Raw genomic sequence first — 25,976 nt, 5'->3', positions numbered from 1 at the left:
CCGGGGCTGCCGGCGAGCCGGGCTTCCCCGCCCCTCCCCCCCTTCCCCTCCGCCTCACCCTCCTTGCCCCTCCCCGCCCGGCGGCCGGAACCTCCCTGCGGGGCGGAGTGATACCGGCGGTGGAGTAGAGCGCGGCGCGACCAACAGGGGCGCCCGGGACTGCGCGGGGCGAGCGGAGGGAGGAGGGGAGAGAGGCGGGGCCGGGGCGGGTTGTTGTGAGGCGACTGCGCTACTGCCGGACCGGGGCGGTTATGGCGGCTCCATATTAACACCCTCCTCCTCCTCCGCCACCGCCGTCTCCTCCTCCTCCTTCTCTCCCTCCCGCCCGCACTCGTAAGCCATCTCCCCCTTCACCCTGACGCCTACTGCTTCCCCTCACCTTTCCCCCTCCCCTCTTCTACCATGCCCGGCATGATGGAGAAAGGGCCCGAGTTACTGGGGAAGAACCGATCGGCCAACGGCAGCGCCAAGAGCCCGGCGGGCGGCGGCGGCGGCGCCTCGTCCACCAACGGCGGGCTGCACTACTCCGAGCCCGAGAGCGGCTGCAGTAGCGACGACGAGCACGGTGGTAGCCTCGAACTCCTCCCCGCCAGCCCCCCCGCCCCCCCCCCCCCCCCCCGCTCCCCGCCCCCATCCGCTGCCATCTCCCGGAGTGCCCGGAGTTAATATCTTCCCATCCACCCGCCGCTTCTTTCCTCCCTCCAGCAAATTTTATATTTTATTAAGTGTCTCTTCCTTTTTCTTTTTTTCTTCTTTTTTTCTCCCCCCCCCTTTCCTCTCTCTCTCTCTCTCTCTTTTTTCTTTTTGGCATTGCTTTGCAGATGTTGGGATGAGAGTCGGAGCTGAATACCAAGCTCGGATCCCTGAATTTGATCCAGGTAGATATATTTGCTTAAGCAAAATCCTGCCTCCCCTTTTCTGGGAATGGTTTAGGGTGGAAGGGGTAGAGGGGCTGCCGAGGTAGGGGTCAGGGTGTGCGGTTGGGCGGGGATGCGGGGCTGGGATGGGCAGGCATCTGGCGGGGATGCTGTCAGGCTTGGTAGGGCTGTGACACAGGGCGTGTGGGCAGATGTGTGCATTGCAAGGTTAACATGGTGCCTTCAGAGGCCACTTGCCCGCTGGTGGCATCGCCTTTCTGTCCCCATGAGCCTGGGGCGAGGTGGGGGAGAGCAGAGGGAGGAGGCCCTTGGCGGATTCGAGGGTCTGAGGCTGGGGAAGGAGCGGCTGTTGGGCCGAGGCTGGAGGAGAGGGTGTGCAGGCTGCCTGTGGAAGAACCATACAAATGTCAGTTGCCACACCGCCGGCCCCCGGAGAGCGGAGGGCCGCGCTCAGTAAGGGCGGCGGATGCCGGGGCTGCTGTCATCGGCCGAAGCTGAGGGCGAACCTTGGCCGACCCGCTCGAACACGGGATTTTCTTTTTTCTTTCTTTTTAGCTAGGTGGTGTAGCTTTGGTCGCGACAGCTCTGCGAGTGTAGGAGCCGCAGAGAGAAAGGGATGGGGAAAGGTGGGGAGAAGCCAGAGGCACACCTCGCCCTCCAGCCAGCCCTAGGAAGTCAGACCACAGGACAGTGGCAGCAGCTGCCAAGGAGACATTTTCTCCCCGAGCAGCCAGGTTCCAGCGTCCTCTGCTAACCCAGCTTGCGGGCTCCCTGTCTACTTTTCTCCAAACAGGCTCTCTGGCGGTCACGGGATTTCAGCCTGGACGGGGATTGGGCGAGAGTTCCGCATATGGAGGCGCCCTTGCTGGAGCCTCCCGGAGTGGAGCGTGTTCCTTCTCCCCACCCCAGACCCTCTTCAGTTCAGGCTTTGGATAGACTTTGAAGGAGCTCTTTTTTTTTTTTTTTTAAACCCCTTTCTCCCTTACAGTTGGTCAGTTTCTTGCCCCCTTTCCCCTCATAATAACATTGTGTCGGGCTTTTGAATTCTGTATTAGATATTAATAGGGTTTACTTGTGTTTTTTGGTGGGAGAGGGGAGGCATAGCGTCTTTACTTCGTTATAGGGTATGGATGGGTATTATTCATCCTCTGCCCATTACGACAATGCAGAAGAGTTTTAGGTAACATCTCCTCCTGTCCTGAGGGGGAGGGTAAAATAATGAGTGTTAAAAGGATTGTTAGTGCAGTCTGTTTTTCAATAGGTAAAACCAGTGATTCGAGTGCTCACTGGGTATGGGTTACCTTCCAAATGACATAGCTGTTAGTATATTTTATTCAGAAGCTATCAAGTGTGTGTACTGGTGGTCTTCAAATAATTTTAAATGGTTTGTGAAACTAATTTTGTTTGTTGATGTAGCTAGTAGGTGAATAACACTTTCGCATTACAAGGTATTAACTTGTTACTTGGAAAAAGCATGCTTTGGCTTAAAATAGACTGAATTCAATTCCCAGGTATTTTATTTTTGTGCTCTGAACAAGTTAGTGACCTTCTCTGATCCTTAGTTTCCCTAGCTGTAAAATGGACATAAAAAATGCTTCATGGAATTCTTATCAGAAATACCTGATTGGTATATGGCGGTTGTTCAGTAAAGATCAAATTTGATAATTAAGAACGATTCTGCATACATTTATATCTTTATGACTTGGGGCATTTATTGGTACTTTGCTTTTTTGGGAAATGATAAACTGACTTACAAATTAGAATTCAACAACCAGAACTATTTCGTAAGTTAATAAACATATCTATTTTTTTGCTCCATTAGATAGGTTTATATTTCATAGACAACTGTACACAGTTGATTGGGAGGTCTTGTGTTTAAAAACCAGACTTCTTGCTGGAACAAGTTTATATATGCCTTGGTCTAGATCACTGTAAAGGTTTTTTTTGTTTTGTTTTTATTTCACGATAGAGAATAAATTTCAAAATTTGAAAAATAATTCATTAAAAGTGCAGAACACTTCAGGTAGTTTCACATGGCCACTATTTGAATTATCCAGTTTACTTGATCATCATTTTTTTTTATTACTTTGAACCTAAGAATATTTGTGGAAAAAAAAACCACTGAATTATTACATTTTTAAAAATCATTTCAAGTTATTTACACAGATTATAATTGACACTTTCTATTAGGGTAAGAATATATGTCATTGGGGCACCTGGGTGGCTCAGTGGGTTAAAGCCTCTGCCTTCTGCTCAGGTCATGATCTCAGGGTCCTGGGATCGAGACCCGCATCTGGTTCTCTGCTCTGGGGGAGCCTGCTTCCTCCTCTCTCTCTATCTGCCTACTTGTGATCTCTGTCTGTCAAATAAACAAATAAAATCTTTTAAAAAAAAAAAAGAATATATGTCACATTTTAAAAATTCATCTGTAAATTTTCTCCTTAATCTGCAGAAGAATACTGAACCCAGGGACACAACTAAAACCAGTTATCACTTAAACCTGGATAGGCTTTCCTATAACCATTATAAGCAAATCTTGTCAAGCAAATGTAGATTATCAGTTGTTAGACACTTTTTTTTAAAAGTAAATATTGAACCTCTATGCCTTTCAATACAGTGCCATTCGTCTGTTTTATTCTAAGTGTTGTGCTGTTGGGTGAAGTTTCATCAATTCAATATACTTTGGTGAGAAATTAAACATATTTCCTTGGAAAAGATAAAAGGAAAAGAGGTATTTATTAATGATAGAAATTGAGGAATGGTCAGTATCTCTCCTTTTCTCTTTTTATATACCTTCATCTTTAGTCTCATAAACCATTCAGTCTATCCTCATGGAAATTATTCAGCCATAACCAACTTATTTGGAAGAAAAATTCCTTAGGTACCAAGATTATTATGATCAGAATATAAGAAAATTAAAGAGGATTTGTGTGTGTATGTGTGTTTAGGATATTTTTATTGAAGAAATTAATAGTGATAGAAATCAAACAGAATGACTAAAATGAGTATTTTAGAAAATATGAGAAGAATTGTGATTTAAATTGGAATTACTGAATATAATTTTAGGAACAGTTTATGTTAATTAACACCATTGCTAAGAATGCCTTTATAAAAATTTACTGACTGGATTTGATTATTTTCTTTCTTTTTCTTTTTTTAAAAAGATTTTATTTATTTGTCAGAAAGAGAGATATAGAGTGTAAGCAGGGGGAGTGGCAGGCAGAGGGAGAAGCAGACGCCTTTCTGAGTAAGGAGCCCGATGTGGGACTTGATCCCAGAGTCCTAGCATTTTGACCTGAGAAAGGCAGATGCTTAATCGACTGAGCCACCCAGGCATCCCAGGATTTGATTATTTTCTTAGGTGCTTTTTTTTTCCTTCAGATTTTTCACTTCCCAACTTTTATTTAGTGCCTCCTGCCTATTTGTGTATCAAGGAAGAGCAGTTCTGTGTGGCGATTAAATCTTACCTCTTTTCATACGCCTTTTAGCTAATATGGTATAGTGTCCTTGACAAACTGCCTGAAGTATCCATGCCTTTATTTTGTGATTTGTGAAAGGAGATAATGTTAACCATATCATTAGATTAGGTGAAAATTAATGTCTATAAAGCAGTGGTCTTCAAAATGTTTTGCTTGTATATTCATAATAGAATTTTCTTTCTTTCTTTTTTTTTTTTTTAAGATTTTATTTATTTATTTGACAGCGACACAGCAAGAGAGGGAACACAAGCAGGGGGAGTGGGAGAGGGAGAAGCAGGCTCTCCGCGGAGCAGGGAGTCTGATGTGGGGCTCGATCCCAGGACCATGGGATCATGACCTGAGCCGAAGGCAGCCACTTAACGACTGAGCCACCCAGGGGCCCCCATAAAAGAATTTTCAAAAAAATTTTCTCGTGTATTTTTGACATCACTTGTTGCTATGTTAAAATAGTTGAAAAACATATCTCCAGTGTATTGAAAATACTAGGACTTTGAAATAAAGCCATTATATCCTTGTTTTAAATGCACCCAGTTAAATATAAATACTACAGTAATATGATAGTATCTATTTTATAAGAAGTATGGAGAGGTGAATAGCCTGAAAGTTTACATTTTTCCTTTTTTATCTTCGAATTTATTGCCATGGATTTTACCCCATGGAATTTTATATTTTTGTACTTGAAAGTGCTTTATTGATCAACTATCCAATTTCTCTACCATTGTAATATGTATTCTTGTGAACATAAGGTTCTAAGTGTTAAGTCTCTTCTGGTTTGAGTTATTACAATTAATGTATAATTGATTGAAATTGTAATAGGTATGATTCCTTAAGTAAAGGAGAGCCTTGCTGACACCCTTCGTTTGGCACTGTAGAGGTCTTAAAATGTTAGGTGATGTACTCTTCTCAGATGTGGGTTGGGGTAAAAGAGCTGCCCCCCCCCCCTTTTTTTTTTTGGTAAGTGAGGGAAGGGCGTCTGTGAAAGAGGTCATACATAAATAGAATAAACAGCTAGCTTAGACTGCAGGTGAGTTCTCAGGCAGATTGTCTGGGGAAGAGCACAAAGGGAAGCTGAAGTTCTGAAAATTAATTCCCATAAAACTTACTTATATTTATATAACCCTTGGAAAGTCATTATTTATCCCAATATGAAGGTAGTGAATTAAATATGTGAGAGCCCACTTCATAAATTGGAGAACTTTAACAAATATTTGGTGTGTCTTAATATTCTCAGTACTTAAGTTCTTTCTTTCTTTTTTTTTTTTTTAAATGTTATTTATTGATTGGAGAGAGAGAGAATGAAAGAGAGAGCATGAGAGGGGAGACGTCAGAGGGAAAAGCAGACCCCCCCCCCCGAGCAGGGAGCCCGATGTGGGACTTGATCCTGGGACTCAGGATCAGGACCTGAGCCAAAGGCAATTGCTTAACCAACTGAGCCACCCAGGCACCCCTTAAGTTCTTTCCTATAGAATATTTGTCCCATGATTTCCATAGAACTCCTTATTCTAAATATCCTAAATCTAAGAAGTAGATTTATTTATTTTTTACTTTTTATAAATGATTTTATTTATTTGAGGGGGAGAGAGAGAGAGAGAGTGAGAGAACAAGTGGGAGGAGGCACAGGGGGAGAAGCAGGCACCCCTGCAGAGCAGGGATCCCAATGTGGAACTTGATCCCAGAACCTTGAGATCATGACCTGAGCTGAAAGCAGCCACTTAATGTACTGAGCCACCCAGGTGCCCTAGGTTTTTACTTTTGTATTTATTTTGAAATTTGCTATTGATGTAAAAATCCTAGCTCATCAAAAAAAAAAAAAATTTTTTTTTAAGATTTTATTTATTTATTTGACAGACAGAGATCACAAGTAGGCAGAGAGGCAGGCAGAGAGAGACAAGGAAGCAGGCTCCCTGCTGAGCAGAGAGCCTGATGAGGGGCTTGATCCCAAGACCCTGGGATCATGACCTGAGCCGAAGACAGAGGCTTTAATCCACTGAGCCACCCAGGCGCCCCTCAAAATTATATTTTTGTTTTTTAGTTGTTGGTTTTCCCCAATTGATCTCATAAATGTACTTACCAACTGCAGTTAAGGTATTTAAAATATTTCAAAATGATTAAACTTTTAAGTGTTTCATACTTTTAAAAATTGTTTAATAATTTTGTTTTCAGAACTGTCATGCTAATATATAGTCTTAAAATGATGATAGCTTGCTATCTAGGTTTTTTTTTTTTTTCATCTATTTGGAAGATAAGATACTTCTAAGGTTGGATTATTTCGTTGGTGAGGCAAGCTTGATTTTCAGTATTCTTTTTTTTTTTTAAGATTTATTTATTTGTCGGAGAGAGGGTACACTCACACACACAAGCAGGGAGAGTGGCAGGCAGAGGAAGAAGTAGACTCTCTGCTGAGCAAGGAGCCTGATGTAGGACTCGATCCCAGGACTCAATTATGACCCAAGCAGAACACAGACGCTTAACTGACTGAGCCACCCAAGCATCCCTTCAGTACTATTTCTGAGTTATCAGACAGGTTTGAGATATAATATTAAATATTGTTACACATAAAAGCAAAATAAATATTGACTTTAAGTCCTTGAGATATTTGTCTTCAACTTTTACAATGGAAAGGATAAAATTATTGTATGCAAAGCATCCTGAGGGGTACAGTGTATGTGTTGTGCCGAGTGCTGTGTATTGTGTAAGACTGATGAGTTACAGACCTATACCCCTGAAACAAATAATACATTATATGTTAATAATAAAATAATACAAGTTACTTTCTCCCTTTATAGGAGAGAAGTCAGGTCTGAGTTTTTAGGGAAAAAAAAAAATCATTTCAGCTATCCAGTTTCATTTTCAAGGGATTGGTGAGAGAAGGCATTAGCTGTTTATGTTAGAGCCCCATGAGGTTTTATTCGTTTGTGTTATTTGATAAGGTGACAAGAAGTCTTTTCAGAGTAGAGATCGAACGGAACAAGAAAGGACTTACAGTGAGCATATACTAGTAATAATGTTTAGGTAATGCTTACTGTATGCCAGGTACTTTGCATACATTCATTTAATTTTTTAATAATTCTGTGAAGTAGGTACTCTCATCTTCCCTATTTTTTTTTTTTTTTTTTTGAGATTTATTTATTTTAGGGAGAGAGCCGGCGAGCGAGTCGGGGTGGGGCTGGGAGGAGCCAGGAAGTGAGGAAGAGACAAATCCTCAAGCAGACCCCCCACTGAGGAGGAAGCCTGGCATGGGGACTCAGTGTGGGGCCTGGATCCCAGGACTCTGAGATCCTGACCTGAGCTGAATTCCATAGTCAGCTGCTTAACCGTTAGACTGAGCTATCCTGGCACCCCTCATCAGTGTTTTTAAAGAATTACACTAAGGCATGGACAACAAGGGTAAATTTCCCTAAGATGACAAAGCTTGGAAATGGCAGAGCTTGGATTCGAATTAGTCTGGCTCTGTAATGGTTACACTCTTTTTTTTTTTTTTTTTTTAAATTTATTTGACAGACAGATCACAAGTAGGCAGAGAGGCAGGCAGAGAGAGAGAGGAGGAGGAGACAGGCTCCCTGCTGAGCAGAGAGCCCGACGCGGGACTCCATCCCAGGACCCTGAGATCACAACCCGAGCCGAAGGCAGAGGCTTTAACCACTGAGCCACCCAGGCGCCCCAATGTAATGGTTACACTCTTAACCATTATATTAAAATATCTCATTTCCTGTGAACATCAGTCATCCCTTGGGCCTAGCTGACACATACATGATTGAAAATGGTAGAGTTCAGTTCAAGGTTAGGAAAAGAGCAATGTGGGGATGCCTGGGTGGCTCAGTCAGTTAAGTGTCTGCCTTCAGGTCATGATCCCAGGGTGCTGGGATTGAGCCCTACTTGGGGCTCCCTGCTCAGTGGAGAGTCTGTTTATCCCTTTCCCCATCTCCCACTCGTGCTCTCTCTCTCTCTCTCTCTCAAATAAATAAAATCTTTGAAAAAAAGAAAAAGGAACACCGTGAAAAGCCTAATTAGTCATTTTCTGCTATCAGACACAATTATTACTCTCCCTATTAGCATCCCCTACTCCCATGTTAGAAGAGCTGTTAGTCCCCATGGCTTGGATGTCAGTTTTTGTCAGATCAGGCCCTTAATTGTAGTCCTAAGAATTTTGGGGGAAACCTGTTTTTCTTCTGGGGAAAAAATACAAAAAATAGTTTATATCTGTGTAAGAAGAGATATTTCATGAAGGTATTTTAATTAAGATTTTCTGTAATGCAAGAATCAGATGCAAGAAATATGTTTAAATATTAAGCATGATAACGCTGTTAAGACTTGAGACTTAATGGAAACCTTTCTTTGTTGCACTCCTTATTAAGTAGGATTTAAATTATCTTATTGTTATAATCCATTGTGAAAAAGAAAAAGTCCATGCTGAAGAATTGAAGTTTAGAATACTCACTAGAAATAGAAGTAGATAAAGACTTCTGACCAACTTGGATATGTCTGTTTTATTTCCACTGAGTGCCAGTTTTGCTTTTGTGTTTATATTTTATGTGGTTAGAAATTTAATATAGATCTTATTTTTGAAGTTTTTAAAAAACTTGAAATTTGTTTTCATTGAATATAAATTTTAGATAATGTACTTACACTTTGCATTTTCTTAAATTCTTAGATTTTTGTCCTCTTTATTAAAGATATGACAAAATGCAGTAGGTTTTGCTTTTAGATTCATTTTATAAATACGATTTTTCTAATTCTTTGGTACTGTGCTCTCATTTCTCTTTTTTCCATCCTAAATTTTTCCTTAGAGTAAAACACATACAATTTTTAAACAATCTTAGCTTCATATTTTCACTAACAGTATATAATTATAATTTTCTATAGTTTGTTGATTGAATATGCAATAGCGATGCGTAGTGATTCTCCGAAAGTTAAAAACTACTGAACTAAATTAGATTATTCTTGGATAGATAACTTCTCTAGATTGAGATTATACCTTTAGTTCCTTTACCCCTGGAGGTGAGTGTTCTTTATTCCAAATATACCTTTATGAATGATTATAGTTTAACCTCAAAATTCTGTTAATGTTTTATGAATAATGAGTAATTTTGGAATTTTTGCCATTTGTTAGTGGTAGCTATCAATACCTCACAAAAGTCAATTATGATATATTCATAGACAAGTCTTTAAGTAGGTAGCAACAATGCTTCATTTCTTGATAGTTTTAATTAACTTGAATGCACCTAGGAATTACAAAGAATCCAGAAAAAGACCACCAAGTAATTAAAAGACAGAACCCAACAGGTGTGTATTTGGCACTGGGACAGCTGTTTTGGGTTTTCATTCAGTCTCTATCTTTGATGTAATATTAATAGAGCTTGATTTTTCTGACTTTTTAGATTATAACAGGTTAGAAATAAGCAACAGTAATGTGCTTCTACGTTTGGAGGTGGACTTTGATTATTTTAAGGAGAAACAGCATTATTAACTTTTACATTTTTTTTTACTTCGTTTTCCTCTTACACAGAGCACATAATTTTATAAATATAAACTGTAATAAATGAAATTAACACTCAAAAGGAACAGTTGGCAGACTCACAAGGAATAAGATTAAATAAAAAACATAAAAAGCAGATATAAGTATTTTTGAATGATGGTAGTCTTGACCCATTTAGATATGGGGCAAAAGAGAAATAACTTTCCACCTGAGGTATTCTCTAGTTTTAAAAGTCAGAATTTTTAATGACTCGCAAATAATGTTTAGAAGGTTAAATCAAATGTATTACCTGTCAAGAAATAGGGCTATATAGTGTACTTAAGAAAGTCCTTCTTTTTAATTTAAATGGGGTTAACTTCAGTCTTTGTGAAATTTTCTTCAATTCCATAAATGAAATACTTAGTATATTTAATGTAAAATCTGTTTTTCTTCTCTGTTTCCTTGTACTTGGTTCCTTTGTCCTCTTGCAGGTACTGTACTAAAATAGAAAAAAATTTACTTTGTTTATACTTAATTTTAAATGTACATAAAATCCATCGTATTTAAAGTAATGAATTTTTTTCCCTAGGTGCTACAAAGTACACAGATAAAGACAATGGAGGAATGCTTGTGTGGTCTCCATATCACAGTATCCCAGATGCTAAATGTAAGTTTTCTGAAATTGAATGTTTATGTCAATAGGATTCTATCAACCAATTCAAAATACAACTTATATTTGTTTTGGGTCGCTTAGATTCTCATAAGAAAACAGTTTGTCTTTGTTTTGTTTTTTGATGGAGGTTGTTATATTAGAATGTTGTTCCTTTTGAAAGATAGTGGGTTGATCATTCCAATTTGTGTCAGGCCCAGGAAGACTGAAAATACCTAGGATCTGATGGCATTGCTGCTTAAATCCTCAAGCAGGGGAGGGAGTTACTATGTAGACATCTGCACAGGCTTTTCCTCAGTATATGGAGCTGTAAAGAAATGCCTTCAAACTTCAGAGAGCCCACTATCATTACCATTTTAAAGAGGAAAGGGGAAAGAACTGACTTCAGCAGCCATCAATCAGGTCATCTTTGAGCTCTCCATTTCTGGACGGAGACCTTCTGGATCACTGACCATGCACTTCTTGAATCATGGTGTGGCTTTAGACTTCAATGTGATGTAGCGGACCTGATCCTTTGCGGCACATCAGATATAGGAAACGTGCAGGTAACAAAACTAAGATCCCCACCCCTCCATTCAGTTATCTTTGAATTTGTTAATTAGACGAACAGAAAACCACTGCACAGCTATTCTTGCAGCTGTAAAATAATCTTGTCTTATAAAAATATTTACGAAATCTTAGAGATGTTGCATAATGGTTTATTTAGTCCTATGAAAATTAATGATCTGTATGTCATGTGAATAGTAAGCTAAGCATACTTCTTGATGCAATAAGAGAACTAAAAATTGAAAATTGAGTATTATGCTGCATACCTGATAATTCTTCCTATTTGACAGTTTGGGAATACCAGCAAAAGGTCTAGCTGGTAATCTAGGAATTACATGCCCTTGAGGCATTCTTAACAGAAAACACAAAATTGTACATTTGGCCTGGGACTGTATACTGAGAAACCTGAGGGAGATTATCAGGTTTCTCTGGTTCAGTTCTTGTTACATGGCAAAGGTTTTCATTCATAAACTGAGCATCAGGGTATCACTGGCTTTTGCTGTCCTACCACTGTTTTGTGCAGTGGTGCATTTCTTAAGGTGGAAAACAAAATTTAGAAAGCCAGTATATCCTGATTGTGTGGTGCCCATGTAGAATATTCTAGACCAAAGATATCAGGCAGTGGGTTCAGCTCTGGCTGTGCACTGGAATCATGTGGAGGAACTTTTAAAAGACAGTGCTGATGTCTAGTGTCTATCTCAAACCAATTAAATCAGAATCTTAAGGGTTGGAGTCTGGACTTACTTTTAATTTTTTTATTTTATTCATTTATTTGTTTTTAAAGACTTTATTTTTTAGTAATCTCTGTATCCCACATGGGGCTTGAACTCGTGACTCCAAGATCAAGAGTTGCATTCTCTTTCGATCGATCCAGCTGGGTGCTCCTGAGCTTACTTTTTAAAAGCTCCCCCACTGATACTAATGCACAGCCAAGGTTGGAAACCGTAGATTGACTGGTATTGTTTAGCCTTCTACTTATAGGACGGTAGGACATTTTTGTTAAATAGCATATATTTAGGCCTATCTTATGTTTAAGTGCTATGTATTTAAGTTCTAAACAAAAGACAATATTTGGATTTTCTGCAAAAGTTTACAGTCTTAGGGAACTATAATAGCATCCATCGAAAATAGTTACTATTCTAACAGCATTATTGTTATAATATCATTTTTATATATTAAATTATCTTAACATTGACTAATAGTAATAGCAAACTCATATAAAGTATCTAAAATGTACCATGTGTTATTCTAAACAGTTGATATATATTATCTCATTTAATCCTAGGAAGAAGGTACTGTTTTAGAGTGAGAAAAGTAAGGTACAGAAAGGAAGAGTTAATTGCCTATAGTCAAAAAACTAGCAACAAGGCTGAGAATTAAGCCCTGGTAGACTAGCTGTTCTGGGATCAGAATTCTTAACCTCTGCTTCTCCAAATATGCTTAATATATATATATGTATATATATATATATTCACTTTATATATATATACATATATATATATATGCACTTTATATATAAACTTTAAAAAAGGATCAAACAGGAGTGACTATATGGATTTCACATAAAACAGTCCTGCTCACTGAAAAGGCAGACTTCTCAGAAGTAAGGCCTTAAAATAACTAGTACCTCATCATTGAAGCTGTGCTTATCTAAGTAACTTTTTGGCTTGATTACATATGGATGTTGAATGAAAATGGAATATTCAGATAACTTCTGTATAGCTTGCAAGAAGAGCTGAAGAAAATTTAGGGCTACCGAAGCATACTTGAACATGTCCATCCTTTGTACAGCAGTCAGAAGTGGGAAGGTAAAGGCTTTGGGCCAACTCTTACTATGAGATGGGATCTGAAGCAGCTAAATCTCTTCAAATAAAGACTGTAACAGAAAAATGAAGAAATTATCTAATATTCTACACGGTAGTTAGGTTCTATTGACTATGTACAGACTGTTATTTTTTGTATACAAAAATAGTTAAATGGCATTGAATTTAATAAGTATGTGCTATATAATCTTAGAAATAAATCATACTAAGTAAAATTTTAAATCAAGGAAGCCTCTGATCCTGTTTATAGAAGTAGAAGTCTTTTTTTGTAACATTTCATGGAAAATGACTTTTCCCTGGAAAAGCCCTGGAATATAATATTTTTATTTTGCTTTGTTTTAAAAAAGAAAAATGACCTGCACACCTGAAGTAAATATAGTTATATAACATTGTTTCATTGCAGTGGATGAATATATTGCAATTGCAAAGGAGAAACATGGCTACAATGTGGAACAGGTATGTAGAGAAACATTTTAGTATTAAAGCTTGCCTCAGTACTTAACAAATCCAAAGAACATCTGGTTGGTTCTATCCTAAGAAATTGCAGTTCCACCAATTTTATAGATACTGTAAGAGGCCTAGTAAAGTCTGACCTTTTAAACTTAGGGATTTTGCTTTTATTGTAAACATTGTTCATCTCAAGGGCTTGAATATTTTTCTCTCAAGACCTCTGTTTCTTATTCTGCTATGCGTTCTAAAAGTATCTCAAAAGTATCTTTAGATTATTCTGGCAAATGCTAACCAAAAAGGGATTTTTTTTTTTTTTTTTTTTGAGTACAGGTAATTCTGATTTTTTTTTTTAAATTTTATTTATTTATTTGACACAGAGAGAGAGAGAGAGATCACAAGTAGGCAGGGAGGCAGGCAGAGGGAAAGAGGGAAGCAGGCTCCCTGCTGAGCAGAGAGCCCAATGCTGGACTCCATCCCAGAATCCATAGACCATGACCTGAGCCAAAGGCAGAGGCTTAACCCACTGAGCCACCCAGGCACCCCAGTTCTCTCTCATCTTTTAATCTGAAAGACCTATAACTTAAACTTTTTATTTAGTATTTAAGACTTCTGAATTTTGAATGAAATAATTTATGAAGGGCTTTTCTCAAATTTAATTTTTAATTCTTTAATTTACTTGGGGGGGCTTTTTTTTTTTTTTTTTGATAATTTTTAAAAGATCTATTTGGGGCATATGGTTCATTATCCCTTGTAGTGAGGGAATGAAGAACATGAAAAAATAAAAAAGAAATATAGATTCTTAAATCTGTTTTCAACTAATTATTAGATCAACCTTTATCAGAAGTAATAGTAAAATGAATTATCTGTAATTTGCACTATTAAGAGCTAATTTTATAGTCATTACCATGGCTAAATAATACAAAGTCATTTCTAGAAATTGAGATGTTTATCTAAACATAGTTAATTTTTTTGTGAATTTTGAAGCCTTTGATTTTTTTGTTTTTAATTTTTGGCTTTCTGTTTATTATTTGTTTGCGACGTTAAGCCTTTAAAATGTGACTGCACCTATGTTTATTTTCATGTTCATTTTAAAGGAGTGTTACTGAAGTACAGAAATTAATTTTAAAATGCATTATTTGAAAAGTTGCTAAATCTCTTCTTAAAAAAATGAAATTTGGTACTTGGTACCTTATCGGAAAGATAAAGACCTACAACTTAACAATAGAAGGGAAGGTTATGGAAGGTTAGAAATTACCCATTTTGGGTTTTACTATGATTTGGTAATAAAGTCATTGAAGTTATCAATATGCCTCATAATGATTCTTTCTATGCATTATGATAATAAAGAAATATATGTGGTAAATATTATTAAGATTGCATTGAGGTTAAAAAGAAAAAAGATTGCATTGAGGTACTCCTTGGAACTATTCAGCCCATAGTACTTCTAAAAGGTTAAAACAAATATTTCTCTACTATGTTTCAACTGAGCACTTCTAGTTTAACATTATGATTGATAGTTTTCTTCAAATATTTACTGGATATTTTTCCTTTTAGCATGTTTTCTCTACACATTGACAAATGAGTAAATATGGGTCAGTCTTAATACGAGTCAACAAACCTGCTTTAGTAATTATAGTCACTCTCCTCAGTTCACTGTTTTTCCTAGATTATGCAGCAAATGTGGTATGTAGGAACATTCACTGTTCTGAGGCCCTGATTTAAAAGAGATAAATAAATGAAGTCTACCTGGGCATCCCTGATTAAAAGTTCTAAACTGTGAGTGTATCTTCAGTTGAAGTCATGGGCTTAAGATTTTAACCTAATTTGTGTTTAACTCTCTTAAGTGTGATGGAACATAAGTCCATTAAAACCAAAGGGGAATGATTTCTCTTCAAAGGCTCTTGGCATGTTGTTCTGGCATAAACATAACATTGAGAAGTCCCTTGCTGATCTCCCTAATTTCACTCCCTTTCCGGATGAGTGGACAGTGGAAGATAAAGTCCTGTTTGAACAAGCCTTTAGTTTTCATGGGAAGAGCTTTCACAGGATTCAGCAAATGGTATGGTAATTTTAGTTTTACTGTAATTTGTGCCTGAAAGATTTGCTATTATTAAACACTTCCCAATTCTTAAAAACAAAAAAGTTTTCAGTCTAATTTTAATGTTTAAAAGTATTTGATACTTCAGATACCTATATATTTGTATATACCCTGTTTTTGATAACCACTCAACTGCATGACAGTTACGTACTATTTCATCATAATTTTTTGTTATGATTTAAATATATGTGTATTAAATATGGTTCTAGGAAAAAAATCACAATTTCATTTTTATTTTAAATGTTTTCATTTTTTAACATTAGGGTTTTCTAATATATTCTTTTGGATATGAAAATCAATTTTAAAAAATTCTGTATTTCAATATTATACAGGCACTATTGTTTTTAAGGAGAAAAACTCTTTATTTCTAGTTTTTAAATTTTTAGTATTGTGTCAAAAGAATATAAACCTGAGAAGTTGCTGCATTAGAATCTCTTAACCTGAATGGATGAAAATTAGATAATGTATGCAAATATATCTAAGTATTGAAGAGAGCCTTATTGATTGGGCGTGTGTGTCCTTGTTTGCCAGTATGACAAATCAGTGCATGATGATTAGTCATTTTAATACCCAGAGACTTTATTTGGTAGCTACAGTCTGATTTTATTATTTATCATCTTAAAACCTAGAGTTAAGACGATAATTTAAAAAATTCATTGTTGAAAATTGAACAGCTTTTCTTGAAAACATGATGCTAAGTGACAGAAGCCAGGCATAAAAGGTCATATAGTATATGAGCCCATTTGTATGAAATGTCCAGAATAGACAAATCCATAGAAATAGAAAGTAGATTACTTGTTGCCAGAGACTGGGGTAAGGGAAGACCAGGGGATGACTACTAATGTTTCTTTTTGAACTTATGAAAATGTCTGGAATTACGTAGTAGTGATGTTTGCATAACTTAGTGAATATGCTAGAAACCACTGAATTGTACATTTTAACTTGATAAATTTTGAGGCATGTTAATTATGTATTAGTTTTAAAATTTCAACTTACAGAGGTGGGCAGAGAAGAGTAACTCCTTAAGAAAAACAAATACCGAAAGCTAATGTTGTCCTGGGAACATCTGGGTGCATTGTTCACCATGTTTGTTATACTCTTGTCTCCCCTTTCTTCTTGGAACAAATAGGAATATTCAGAAATGTCGATGACATAGGTGTGGTGGGTTATTATGACTATAACAGTACTTTTTAGTTCTATAATTCATAAATATACCCATGAAAATATTTTTCATCCATGCCTTTAAGTATCAAAGAATAGTATCAGAAGTATTATTCATTCTGTTAATCAGAATTTGTGAATTAAATTTGCTGATATTAACATGACTTTTTTTTTTTCAAGCTTCCAGATAAGACAATTGCTAGCCTTGTAAAATATTACTATTCCTGGAAAAAAACTCGATCCAGGACAAGCTTGATGGATCGCCAGGCTCGTAAACTAGCCAATAGACATAATCAGGGTGACAGGTAGGTTGGATGCCTTTATATAGTTACATTGTTAGGACACTTATTGAATTGTTTACACTTCCTAAGGCAGAAAAATTATCACAACACATTGTAAATGTAAATGTAATGTAACCTTTCATTCAAGATGTTTTGTCTCTGGCAGGAAGAGTTGAGTGATCAGAAATCTTAATAGTAAGGACTTTTCTTTAACTGTTAATTGTAGCCAGCAGACAACTGTGTTGTATGTGAGCTGTGTTTAACTCTACTTGCAAGAGCTTCCTTTTAGTACTGATATATTCAGTACATATATTTAGAATACATTAAGAAACACACTCTCTAGAATATGCTCTTTCCATAATTGCCTGAGCACAATTACCTGACTAACTGAAGTCCGCATTATTGTAGCTGTATGTTTCTGGTGTTATAAAACCATTCTGCTTACTGGTGTTTATCTTTATCCTCCAACTGGAGAGATGAAATAATCAGTACTATATCAAATTAATATATGTGTTCTCTTTCCCAAATGGTATTCTTTCTAAATATCTATCCTATTGGTCTCTGTTTTTTAGGTATACATGTTTGCTAACATATTCTATATACCCAAAAAGATAAATGTTTCTAAACACTACAGCAGTCTAAATTATAGGAGGTAATCTTCCCAAGGACACTCTCGTTTTTTTGGAAAATGTCTAGTGAAATTATTAGCAAGGTATATTGCAATTTGATAAACCCCCAGAATAGAATAAAAAGGGAATTAAGTTTACTAATCTTTGTTTCTTCTCAGTGATGATGATGTGGAAGAAACACACCCAATGGATGGAAATGATAGTGATTATGATCCAAAAAAAGAAGCCAAGAAAGAGGTAATGGTGATCATTAGAGTGCTTGTAATTGTTCTACAAATCCATGCAAAGAAGAATGAACTATACTTCATGTTAAGAAAAACATTTTTATATCATAATGTAGGAAGTAGTAATTTTCGATGTTAGAGGGTTTTGGAAAAATATCTAGAACTAGCAGTTAGCCAGTAGTTTAAATAATTATTGGGTTATCTCATCCACTCAGAAGTATAAAAGCCCTGTCACAATTGCTAGTCCTTAATCCAGAGAAAAGAAATAAAACACCCTCAGATGATATAGTATGATATAATAGAATATAAAATTAAGCTTTCTGGTTTTGTTACCAGTTTTTGTTAAAAACACTTGTTTTGGTCCATATTTTAGCAAATTAGAAATTAGAAATTAGATCTCCCTCAACTTATGATGAGGTTACATACCAGTAAACTCATCATAAAGTGAAAATATTGCAAGTCAGAAATGTATTTAATATACCTAATCTAGCAAACATCATCACTTAGCCTAGCCTACCTTAAACATGCTCATAACATTCATTAGCCTATACAAAATGATCTAACACAGAGCCTGCTTTATAATAAAGTGTTGACTATTTCATATAGTTGAATACTGTACTGAAAGTGAAACACAGAATGATTGTAAATATTCACAGTGGTTGTCAGTGTATTGGTTGTTTTCGTGTCCACTTGGCTGACTGGGAGCTGCAGCTCACTGCCACCGCCTAGCATTATGAAAGAGCATTTTATTGCATATTGCTAGCTTGGAATAAGAAGAAAATTCAAAGTACAGTTTCTGTTGAGTGCCTGTGACTTTCACACCATCATAAAGTTGAAAAATTGTAACCAGAACCATTATAAGTTGGTGATGATCTGTAGTAGTGGTATACTGCCAGCAGTGAAAATAGAAACAAAGGAAGAGATGGAAGAATCCCCAACTAGAAAAGCACTCCTGTTCCTCTAAATGATGATGATGATGATGATGATTTACAATCACTAAGAAAGGGGCGCCTGGGTGGCTCAGTGGGTTAAAGCCTCTGCCTTCTGCTCAGGTCATGATCCCAGGGTCCTGGGATCGAGCCCCGCATTGGGCTTTCTGCTCCAAGGAGAGCCTGCTTCCTCCTCTCTCTGCCTACCTCTCTGCCTACTTGTGATCTCTGTCTGTCAAATAAATAAATAAAATCTTAAAAAAAAATCACTAGGAAAAGGCTAAATTGATATAACGACTCATTTATATAGGCAAGGATTTACATAATTGTGAAAAATAGATCAAATATTGAAGGGTAAAGTCTTGTGAGGTATAGACATCTGTGACATAGTGAAGATTGAAATTGGGAGACAGAATGTACCTTCATCCTATTTAATGACCACCATTCCTCAATGCCATTGGCGCATCCTGGACCTTGTCATCATCTTAAACTCTTTTATTAAGTGACATTTTAAAGATCCTACTCTTACCTCAATTTGTTATTTTACAAATTTTCCTACTACTGCTAAATGTTCTCAAATTACTTGATTCCTTCATTTTTTCCCAAGTCTGCCTTGTTTCTCTGAGCCATAGACCTAGTGATCAACTACTTAAATTGCTGTATTCCCCATATCTCTCTTATATCCCTTATTAAGTCCCCATTTCCCTATCCTCTGCTATACCTTCCCTAACCCTATGAACCCACAATGCTGGGTCTGTTGCTATTCTTGGTCTGAGAGGCACAGCAGGAGAAAATGGCATAATCATATAAATTGTTGCTACTTAGATAAAATGGCTTCAGATCTTAGTGCAGTCCTTACGTCTCTCAGTGTTTAACTTCTGAGCCTCGGTGTTTTCCCTCGGTAAAATGAAAATAATAGGATTATTTGGGAATCAAAGAGGTAATATATACAGAAGCACTTCTTAGAGTACCCAGTACATAATAAATCTTGAGTAAAAGGTACTATTGTTTTATTCATTATTTGAGCAGGTATTCTGAACTTGCATCCCTTTCTATACATCACCTACCATCTCTCCACTCTCCTGCAAAAACTTGCCTGATAATCTCACAGAGAAAATATCAAGTAGGAAGTCCCTTAAATTCCAGCCCTTCTCCCTGACCTCTGTGCTACTTTACTACCCTTATCATCTGAGCATGTTTATACTTAGTACATTAAAATTACTGTATTTTGCCCACTAGGCTATACACTTTTTGAAGTCAGAGACTGAGTTACATTGTACATCTTGTATCTCCCAGCACTTTACATAGTACTCCTTGTCCACCTCCTTACCAATATTTGATATGATCAGACTTTTAAAAATCTTACAGATTTATTTTTTTTTTAAAGATTTTATTTGACAGACAGAGATCACAAGTAGGCAGAGAGGCAGGCGGGGGTGTGGGGGAAGTAGGCTCCCTGCTGAGCAGAGAGCCCATTGTGGGGCTCAATCCCAGGACCCTGGGATCATGACCTGAACTGAAGACAGAGGCTTTAACCTACTGAGCCACCCAGGTGCCCCTTACAGATCTATTAATAGAAATGATACTCAGAAACATTTACTGAATAAAGTCTGCCTGAATGCCTCTCTGTCATAGTAACAAAGGTCCCTTCTCTTGTTTGATCCTATCTGTCCGTTCATGTCAGGACTAGGACTTTCCCATCAGTTATCCCTCTCTAATGCCGTATTTTCAACCTTTTCATTGCAGCTCAAATTATGCTCACATCTTCTGTGTAAAAGCATAACTATCTCTCTACCAGTCTAGAAAAAACTCTATTCCTTCCTACTACTTCACTTTGGACTTTGCGTCAGTCAGGCTTCTGTCTTTTCACTTCACTGAAACAGCTGAGGGATGTCAACCTAACTGCCACATCCAGTGATTCATTGTATTCTGCTCGAGCTTTCTGTATTATTTCAAGTTATTGACCCCTCCCTTTTCCCTGAAAATCTCTTCTTTGACTTTTGTAACACGATTCTGTGATTCTTCCCCCCCGCCCCTGCCCAGTGGCCCATTTTATTTTTCAGATTTTATTTAAATTCTAGTTGCTAAAATATAGTACAGTATTGGCGGTTCTGTGATTCTTGCCTACTTTTTAATTTTTAAAAATTTTTTAATAGATTTTATTTATTTGAGAGAGAGAGAAAAAAAAGGTAGTGTGAGGGGCAGAGGCAGAAGCAGACTCCCCACTGAACAGGGAGCCCAATGTGGGATCTGGGGCTCAATCCAGGGCTCTAGAATCATGACCTGAGCTGAAGGCAGACACTTAACTGACTGAGCCACCCAGGTGCCCTTTGTCTACCTTTTTAACTGTTGTGTCTCAATCTTAATAACTTTTTTCTTTGTTATTATTTTATACTATACTATTCTATACTTTCTTAATTCTGTTCGTTTTATTGTTTTTAATTTTTTCTCTCAAATAACTGTAAATTTTGTCCTTTATGTTTTATACAACTGCCTTACATCTCTTCTCTGAATTATTGGAATTTTCTGTCTTCCATCCTGGTCTCCACATTCTCCACACCACTCTGTTCCAGTCTGTTCTTTAACCCTGTTGCCAAAGCAATCTTTCTAAAATCGAGTTTACTGCTTGCAACCCTCCCATGGCTTTGTCTGTAGGATTAGGATAAAACACAAAGCTCTCTAGTGAGGCATTCCCCACCCCACCCCACATATTTCAGATTACTAACAGTGTTTTAGAAAAGTCGTTTAGTTTCCTGGCTTTTGTCCTGTGGTTATGATGGTTCTTTTTTTCTGGGATTCTCTTTATTCACAAATCTGCCTAGGAAATTCCTCATAACTCTGTTTAGATGTAACTTCTTTATGAACTCTCTCCTATGCTTTATCTTGAATTGACACCACCTCCTTATTTTTCTTTAAATCTATTGAAATACTCGTTGGGGTGCCCTATTTCACCTGTCTATCCCTTTGTGGTAAGCCTTTGAAGAGCAAGAATCCTATCTGCAGAGCCTGAAACATAGTAAGCATTCTGTCAGATTTACTATAATGAATGCGAATACACATTATAAGCTTTTTGTTTACTATACAAATGTAAGAGATTAGGGACTTGAGTTATCTAGAAAACTTATGTATATGTAATATTGTTTTGTCCAGCTCTGCGAGATGATCTATATGCATTTGGCCTTTTGTTTGACTGTGATCTCATACTATTCGCATAAGGAAAGTATAAGTTAAACAATGTCAAAAGGAGGGTTACTGGGTGGCTTAGTAGGTTAAGTGTCTGCCTTCAGCTCAGGTCATGATTCCAGGGTCCTGGGATCCAGCCCCCATGGTGGCTGGCTCCCAGTTCTACAGGGAGTCTGCTTCTCCCTTTGCCCTTCCCTGCTGCTTGTGCTCTCTCTTTCTTTCTCTCAAAGAAATGAATAAAATCTTGAAAAAAAATGTTAACAGGAATCCTGCAGATTGTGGTCCAGGGCAGGTAATGTATTGTCAGCAGCTTCATTCATTCCTCTGTTCTTTCACAAATCTTAGGGACACAGGAAGGAGTGATACTATATTATTGCCTTTAACACAGATCTGCATACCTGCTTCTGCATGTTATTGACACATTATGTAGAATTTTAATGAACTTTTAAAAATTGTGAACTATATAGTATCATAGAATATGCAGAGTTTAAAGAAGAATAAAACAGCTAGCATCTCCTCACTGAGCTTAAGAAACAGAAGTCCTGTGTGTGTGTGTTTCCTTAATTGTACCCCTCTCCCTTCTCTCCAGAGAGAACCTCTATCCTAAAAAGGGAACCCTATCCTGAACTCTATCAATTATTTACTTTTTTTTGTAGTTTTATCACACATGTGTGTATCTCTGACCAACCGTAATTGAGTTTTGTCCATTTCAAACTTTATATAAATGGAATCATATTATATATGTTTTTCAGCTACTCACATTTTGTTGTTGTTGTCTAGCATCTTTTTGCAGTTCATTTTCATCACTATACTACGGTGTTCCATTGTATGCGTACGCCACAACTTATTTGTTTCTTATCAAGGGACATCATTTCCAGTTTATTATTATCATACACAATACTGATGAGAATATATCCTGAATACACATACATAAGAATTCCTTTGGAATAGTGCTTCTCAGGTTTAGTAGGTTTTGTATTGCCCCCATGAGGGGCATTTAGAATTATGGAGGGGTTTTTCATTATTATAGTGGCATGATAGGAAAGGCATGCCAACTCTCCTGAAATGCACAGCACATTAGGGATTGTGCCACCAGTGACTTATTGAGTAAATACTACCCTTGGAGTGTTTGGAATGGAATAACTCTAGGGTATTAACCATGTTCATATTTGCTATTACCTAGTAAAGTTGACCCTTGAACAACACAGGTTTGAACTGCGTGTGTCTGCTTTCATACAGATGTTTTCAATATGTACAATACTGTAGATTTATTTTCTTTTCCTTAAGATTTTCTTCATAACATTTTCCTTTTTCTAGCTAAGTTTATTTTAAGAATATGGTATATAATATATATAACAAAAGGTGTGTTGATCCATTGTGTTGTCAGTAAGCCTTCTGGTCAACAGTAGGCTATTAGTAATTAAGTTTTTGAGGAGTCACAGGTTATACAGAGTTTTGATTGCAGGAAAGGTCAGTGCCCCTATCCCCCACGTTGTTCAAGTGTCAGTTGGGCCATGAGAGTACTTATAATCCACTTCCTTGCCAATACTTGATATAATCAGACTTTTAAAATGTTATAAATCTAGTAGTATGAAATGGTGTCATTGTGTTCTCAGTTTCATCAGATTACTAATGAGGCTGAATATTTTTCCATCTGTTTATTGTCTATTATTCTGTCTTTTTAAAGAAAAATCCTATTTTTGTTTGTTTGCTTATTTTTTACCTCCTTTCCTATGGGGTTGTTTTTGTCTTTTTCTTAAAGACAGAATGTATAAAAGTTCATTTTCTTATTGAGTTCCTTATGCATTCTGGCTACTGATCTCTTAGTTAAATGTGTTGCATAGCTTTTAGCAGTTTGTAGCTTTTTACTCTCTTTACATGCTTTTGATGAACAGCTATTACATCAGAAGCATGTACAGATTCAATTTGTGTTCTTTTATATTTTCAAACTTAAGCTTTAAGTTTTGCTTTTTACATTTAAGTCCTTGATCTGTCAGTAGTTAAGGTTGGTTCATGTGAGGTAGAAATCCATTTTTACTTGTGTTTCCTAATACAGAAGTGAGTTCCTCTCTTTCAGCTGGTCTGCAGTGACAGCTTTATCATATATGAGGTTTTTATATATGCATGACTAACTATTCTGCTCCTCTTGTCAGTCCTAAAAGATCTTAATTGCTGTAGCTTTATGATAAGTCTTGATGGCTGTTAGGGTATAAGTCCCACTGCTTGGTGGTGTTTTTTAAGGAGTAAGGAGTTGGCTATTCTTGGACCTTTGCTCTTAAAGCTTATCCATTCCTAGAAAAGCCCTAATAAATACTCCATTGACATATAGGGAGAAAAGAAAACTTTGTGTAATTTATTTGTAGATCGCATTTCCTATGAAGAGATTTATGTTTTCTGAAAATAATATTTTTATTTCTTTTTAATTCTTATATGCCTTTTATTTCTTCCCTTACTGAACTAGATTCACCTTTATAATGTTGAAAAGAAGTTAGGATAACAAATATTTTTACCTTATTCCTAATTTTAGAATGGTTTTTATGTTTCAGTATCAACTAGAATGTAATTGAAAGTTTTCAACGCAGTTACATGAGTGGTAGTTAATATGCTAGCTGCCATCTGGCATTCCTCTCTAACCTGGTGGTCTGTTAGTAATCTGGCTTCTTACCATGGGTTGGTTTTCTCCAAAGCATTCATTCCAAAAGCACTAAGTGGAAACCACCCAGCCTCTGCTGGCCTAGCCTTGGAAGTTATTCAACATCACTTCTGTTGCATTCTGTGGGTTACTGTGAGTTACTGGAGTTGATCCAGAGTCAAGGGGAAGAAATATAGATCCCACTTCTCAATGGCTGGAATGTTGAGGATTTTGATGACATATTTTGAAACCTCAAGCCTAGAATACAAAATTTTCACAAATGTTTTTCCATGTGTGTTTGAGAAGAAAATAATACTCTTTTAGTTACAGGATTCTGTGTCTATTAATTGTGTCTAGTCAGTTCTGTGCTTGAAATCTGTGTTCTCTTACTGCTTGCCTTGCTGGTGTGGTTTTTGTTACCTGCTTATCTGATCATTAATTGAGAGGTGACGCTCTTTATATTTCAAAGCTGTTGTTATTAGAAGCATAGAATAGAAGTCCAGAGTTGTTTTATTTAGCTACTGAATTGAACTTTTTATCAGTATGTGTCTCTAGAAGAATCCATTTCAAACCCAGGTTTCAAAAATTTTTACGCATTTTTGTAATGTCTTCTGTCTGATATAACTCTGCCATCTTTCTTTGATTTATTATTTGCCTGGCTTAATTATTTTCTTTCAATATTTCTATGTCCTCCCAATTTAAGTGTGTCTCTTTCTGAGGAAAATACTGGTAGGATTTTATAATCTATCTGGAGAGTCTAGGCCCTGTGTATCTGTGTATATTTTTGTTCTTTCTCATTTTTAGCTTTTATTTGACTTGCCTTTTCTACTTTTCTCCTCCTTCATGGCTTGCTCTTTTCTTTTTTTTTTTTTCCCTTGCATTAAGACTCAATCAGCTCCGGTTCTACTTTTTTATTCTCTGCTAGTTTGGGTTGTTATAGAAATATATTTCTATTCTTATTGTATACCCTGGAAATTTTTCCTGCATATTTAACTTAAAGTCCAATATTTTTTTTTTTTAATGACTTCATGATTAATGTTGGCCCTTAAAATGCTTTGACTTCAGTCACTGCCCTCCTGATATATATGCAATTTTTATCCCATTTTAGTTACATCTTATATTTTAAAATTTCTCAAATATAGAGTCAATGTTTATTTGTATTTACATACATGTTTAAAATTTACTCATTATTCTTTCTTGAATATTAGACCTTTCTTCAAAAATCATTTCCCTTTTCCTGAAATATATCTTATACAGGTTAATTTAGTGAGAGTCTGTTACTTATAAATAGTTTTGGTGTCTATTTCATTTGAAGATAATATTCTACTACTTCTATAATTGGTCATTCCTGCAGAAAAGTCTGCTGCCAGTCTAATTATCATTCCTTTGGAGGTAATTTGTGTTTTTCTTTTTCTCTGCTTTTATGGTCTCTTCTTTGTCTTTAGTGGTGTTTCACCTTAAAATATCTGACTGGGTTTTTTGTTTTGTTTTGTTCTGGTTTTTTTTTTTTTTTTTTTTTTTTTTTTTTTTTTTTTTTT

At 36.7% G+C, this 25,976-nt stretch overlaps 1 protein-coding gene across 5 annotated transcripts in view; it reads left to right on the top strand.

Annotated features, from left to right (window-relative positions):
• The first annotated feature begins 313 nt into the window (after window positions 1-313).
• Window positions 314-25,976, top strand: part of LOC111162357 (REST corepressor 3) — a 53,590-nt gene continuing 27,927 nt past the window's right edge. For 2 of the 5 annotated variants that reach the window (XM_022526722.1, XM_022526724.1), the window contains exons 1-7: window positions 403-565; window positions 822-878; window positions 10,402-10,479; window positions 13,255-13,307; window positions 15,199-15,360; window positions 16,741-16,865; window positions 17,629-17,707. In XM_022526722.1, coding sequence (XP_022382430.1) covers window positions 403-565; window positions 822-878; window positions 10,402-10,479; window positions 13,255-13,307; window positions 15,199-15,360; window positions 16,741-16,865; window positions 17,629-17,707 — 717 coding nt within the window. Of the gene's footprint in view, window positions 569-790; window positions 879-10,401; window positions 10,480-10,676; window positions 11,028-13,254; window positions 13,308-15,198; window positions 15,361-16,740; window positions 16,866-17,628; window positions 17,708-25,976 lie in introns of those variants that run through there. The other 3 variants (XM_022526721.1, XM_022526723.1, XM_022526725.1) reach the window with 3 other exon arrangements.

The sequence above is a fragment of the Enhydra lutris genome, unplaced genomic scaffold, assembly GCF_002288905.1.
Source record: "Enhydra lutris kenyoni isolate GAN:26980312 unplaced genomic scaffold, ASM228890v2 scaffoldscaffold91, whole genome shotgun sequence".
NCBI classification, from domain to species: Eukaryota; Metazoa; Chordata; class Mammalia; order Carnivora; family Mustelidae; genus Enhydra; species Enhydra lutris.
Note: the sequence above shows the minus strand (reverse complement) of the source record. Positions and strands in the feature narration are given on the sequence as shown.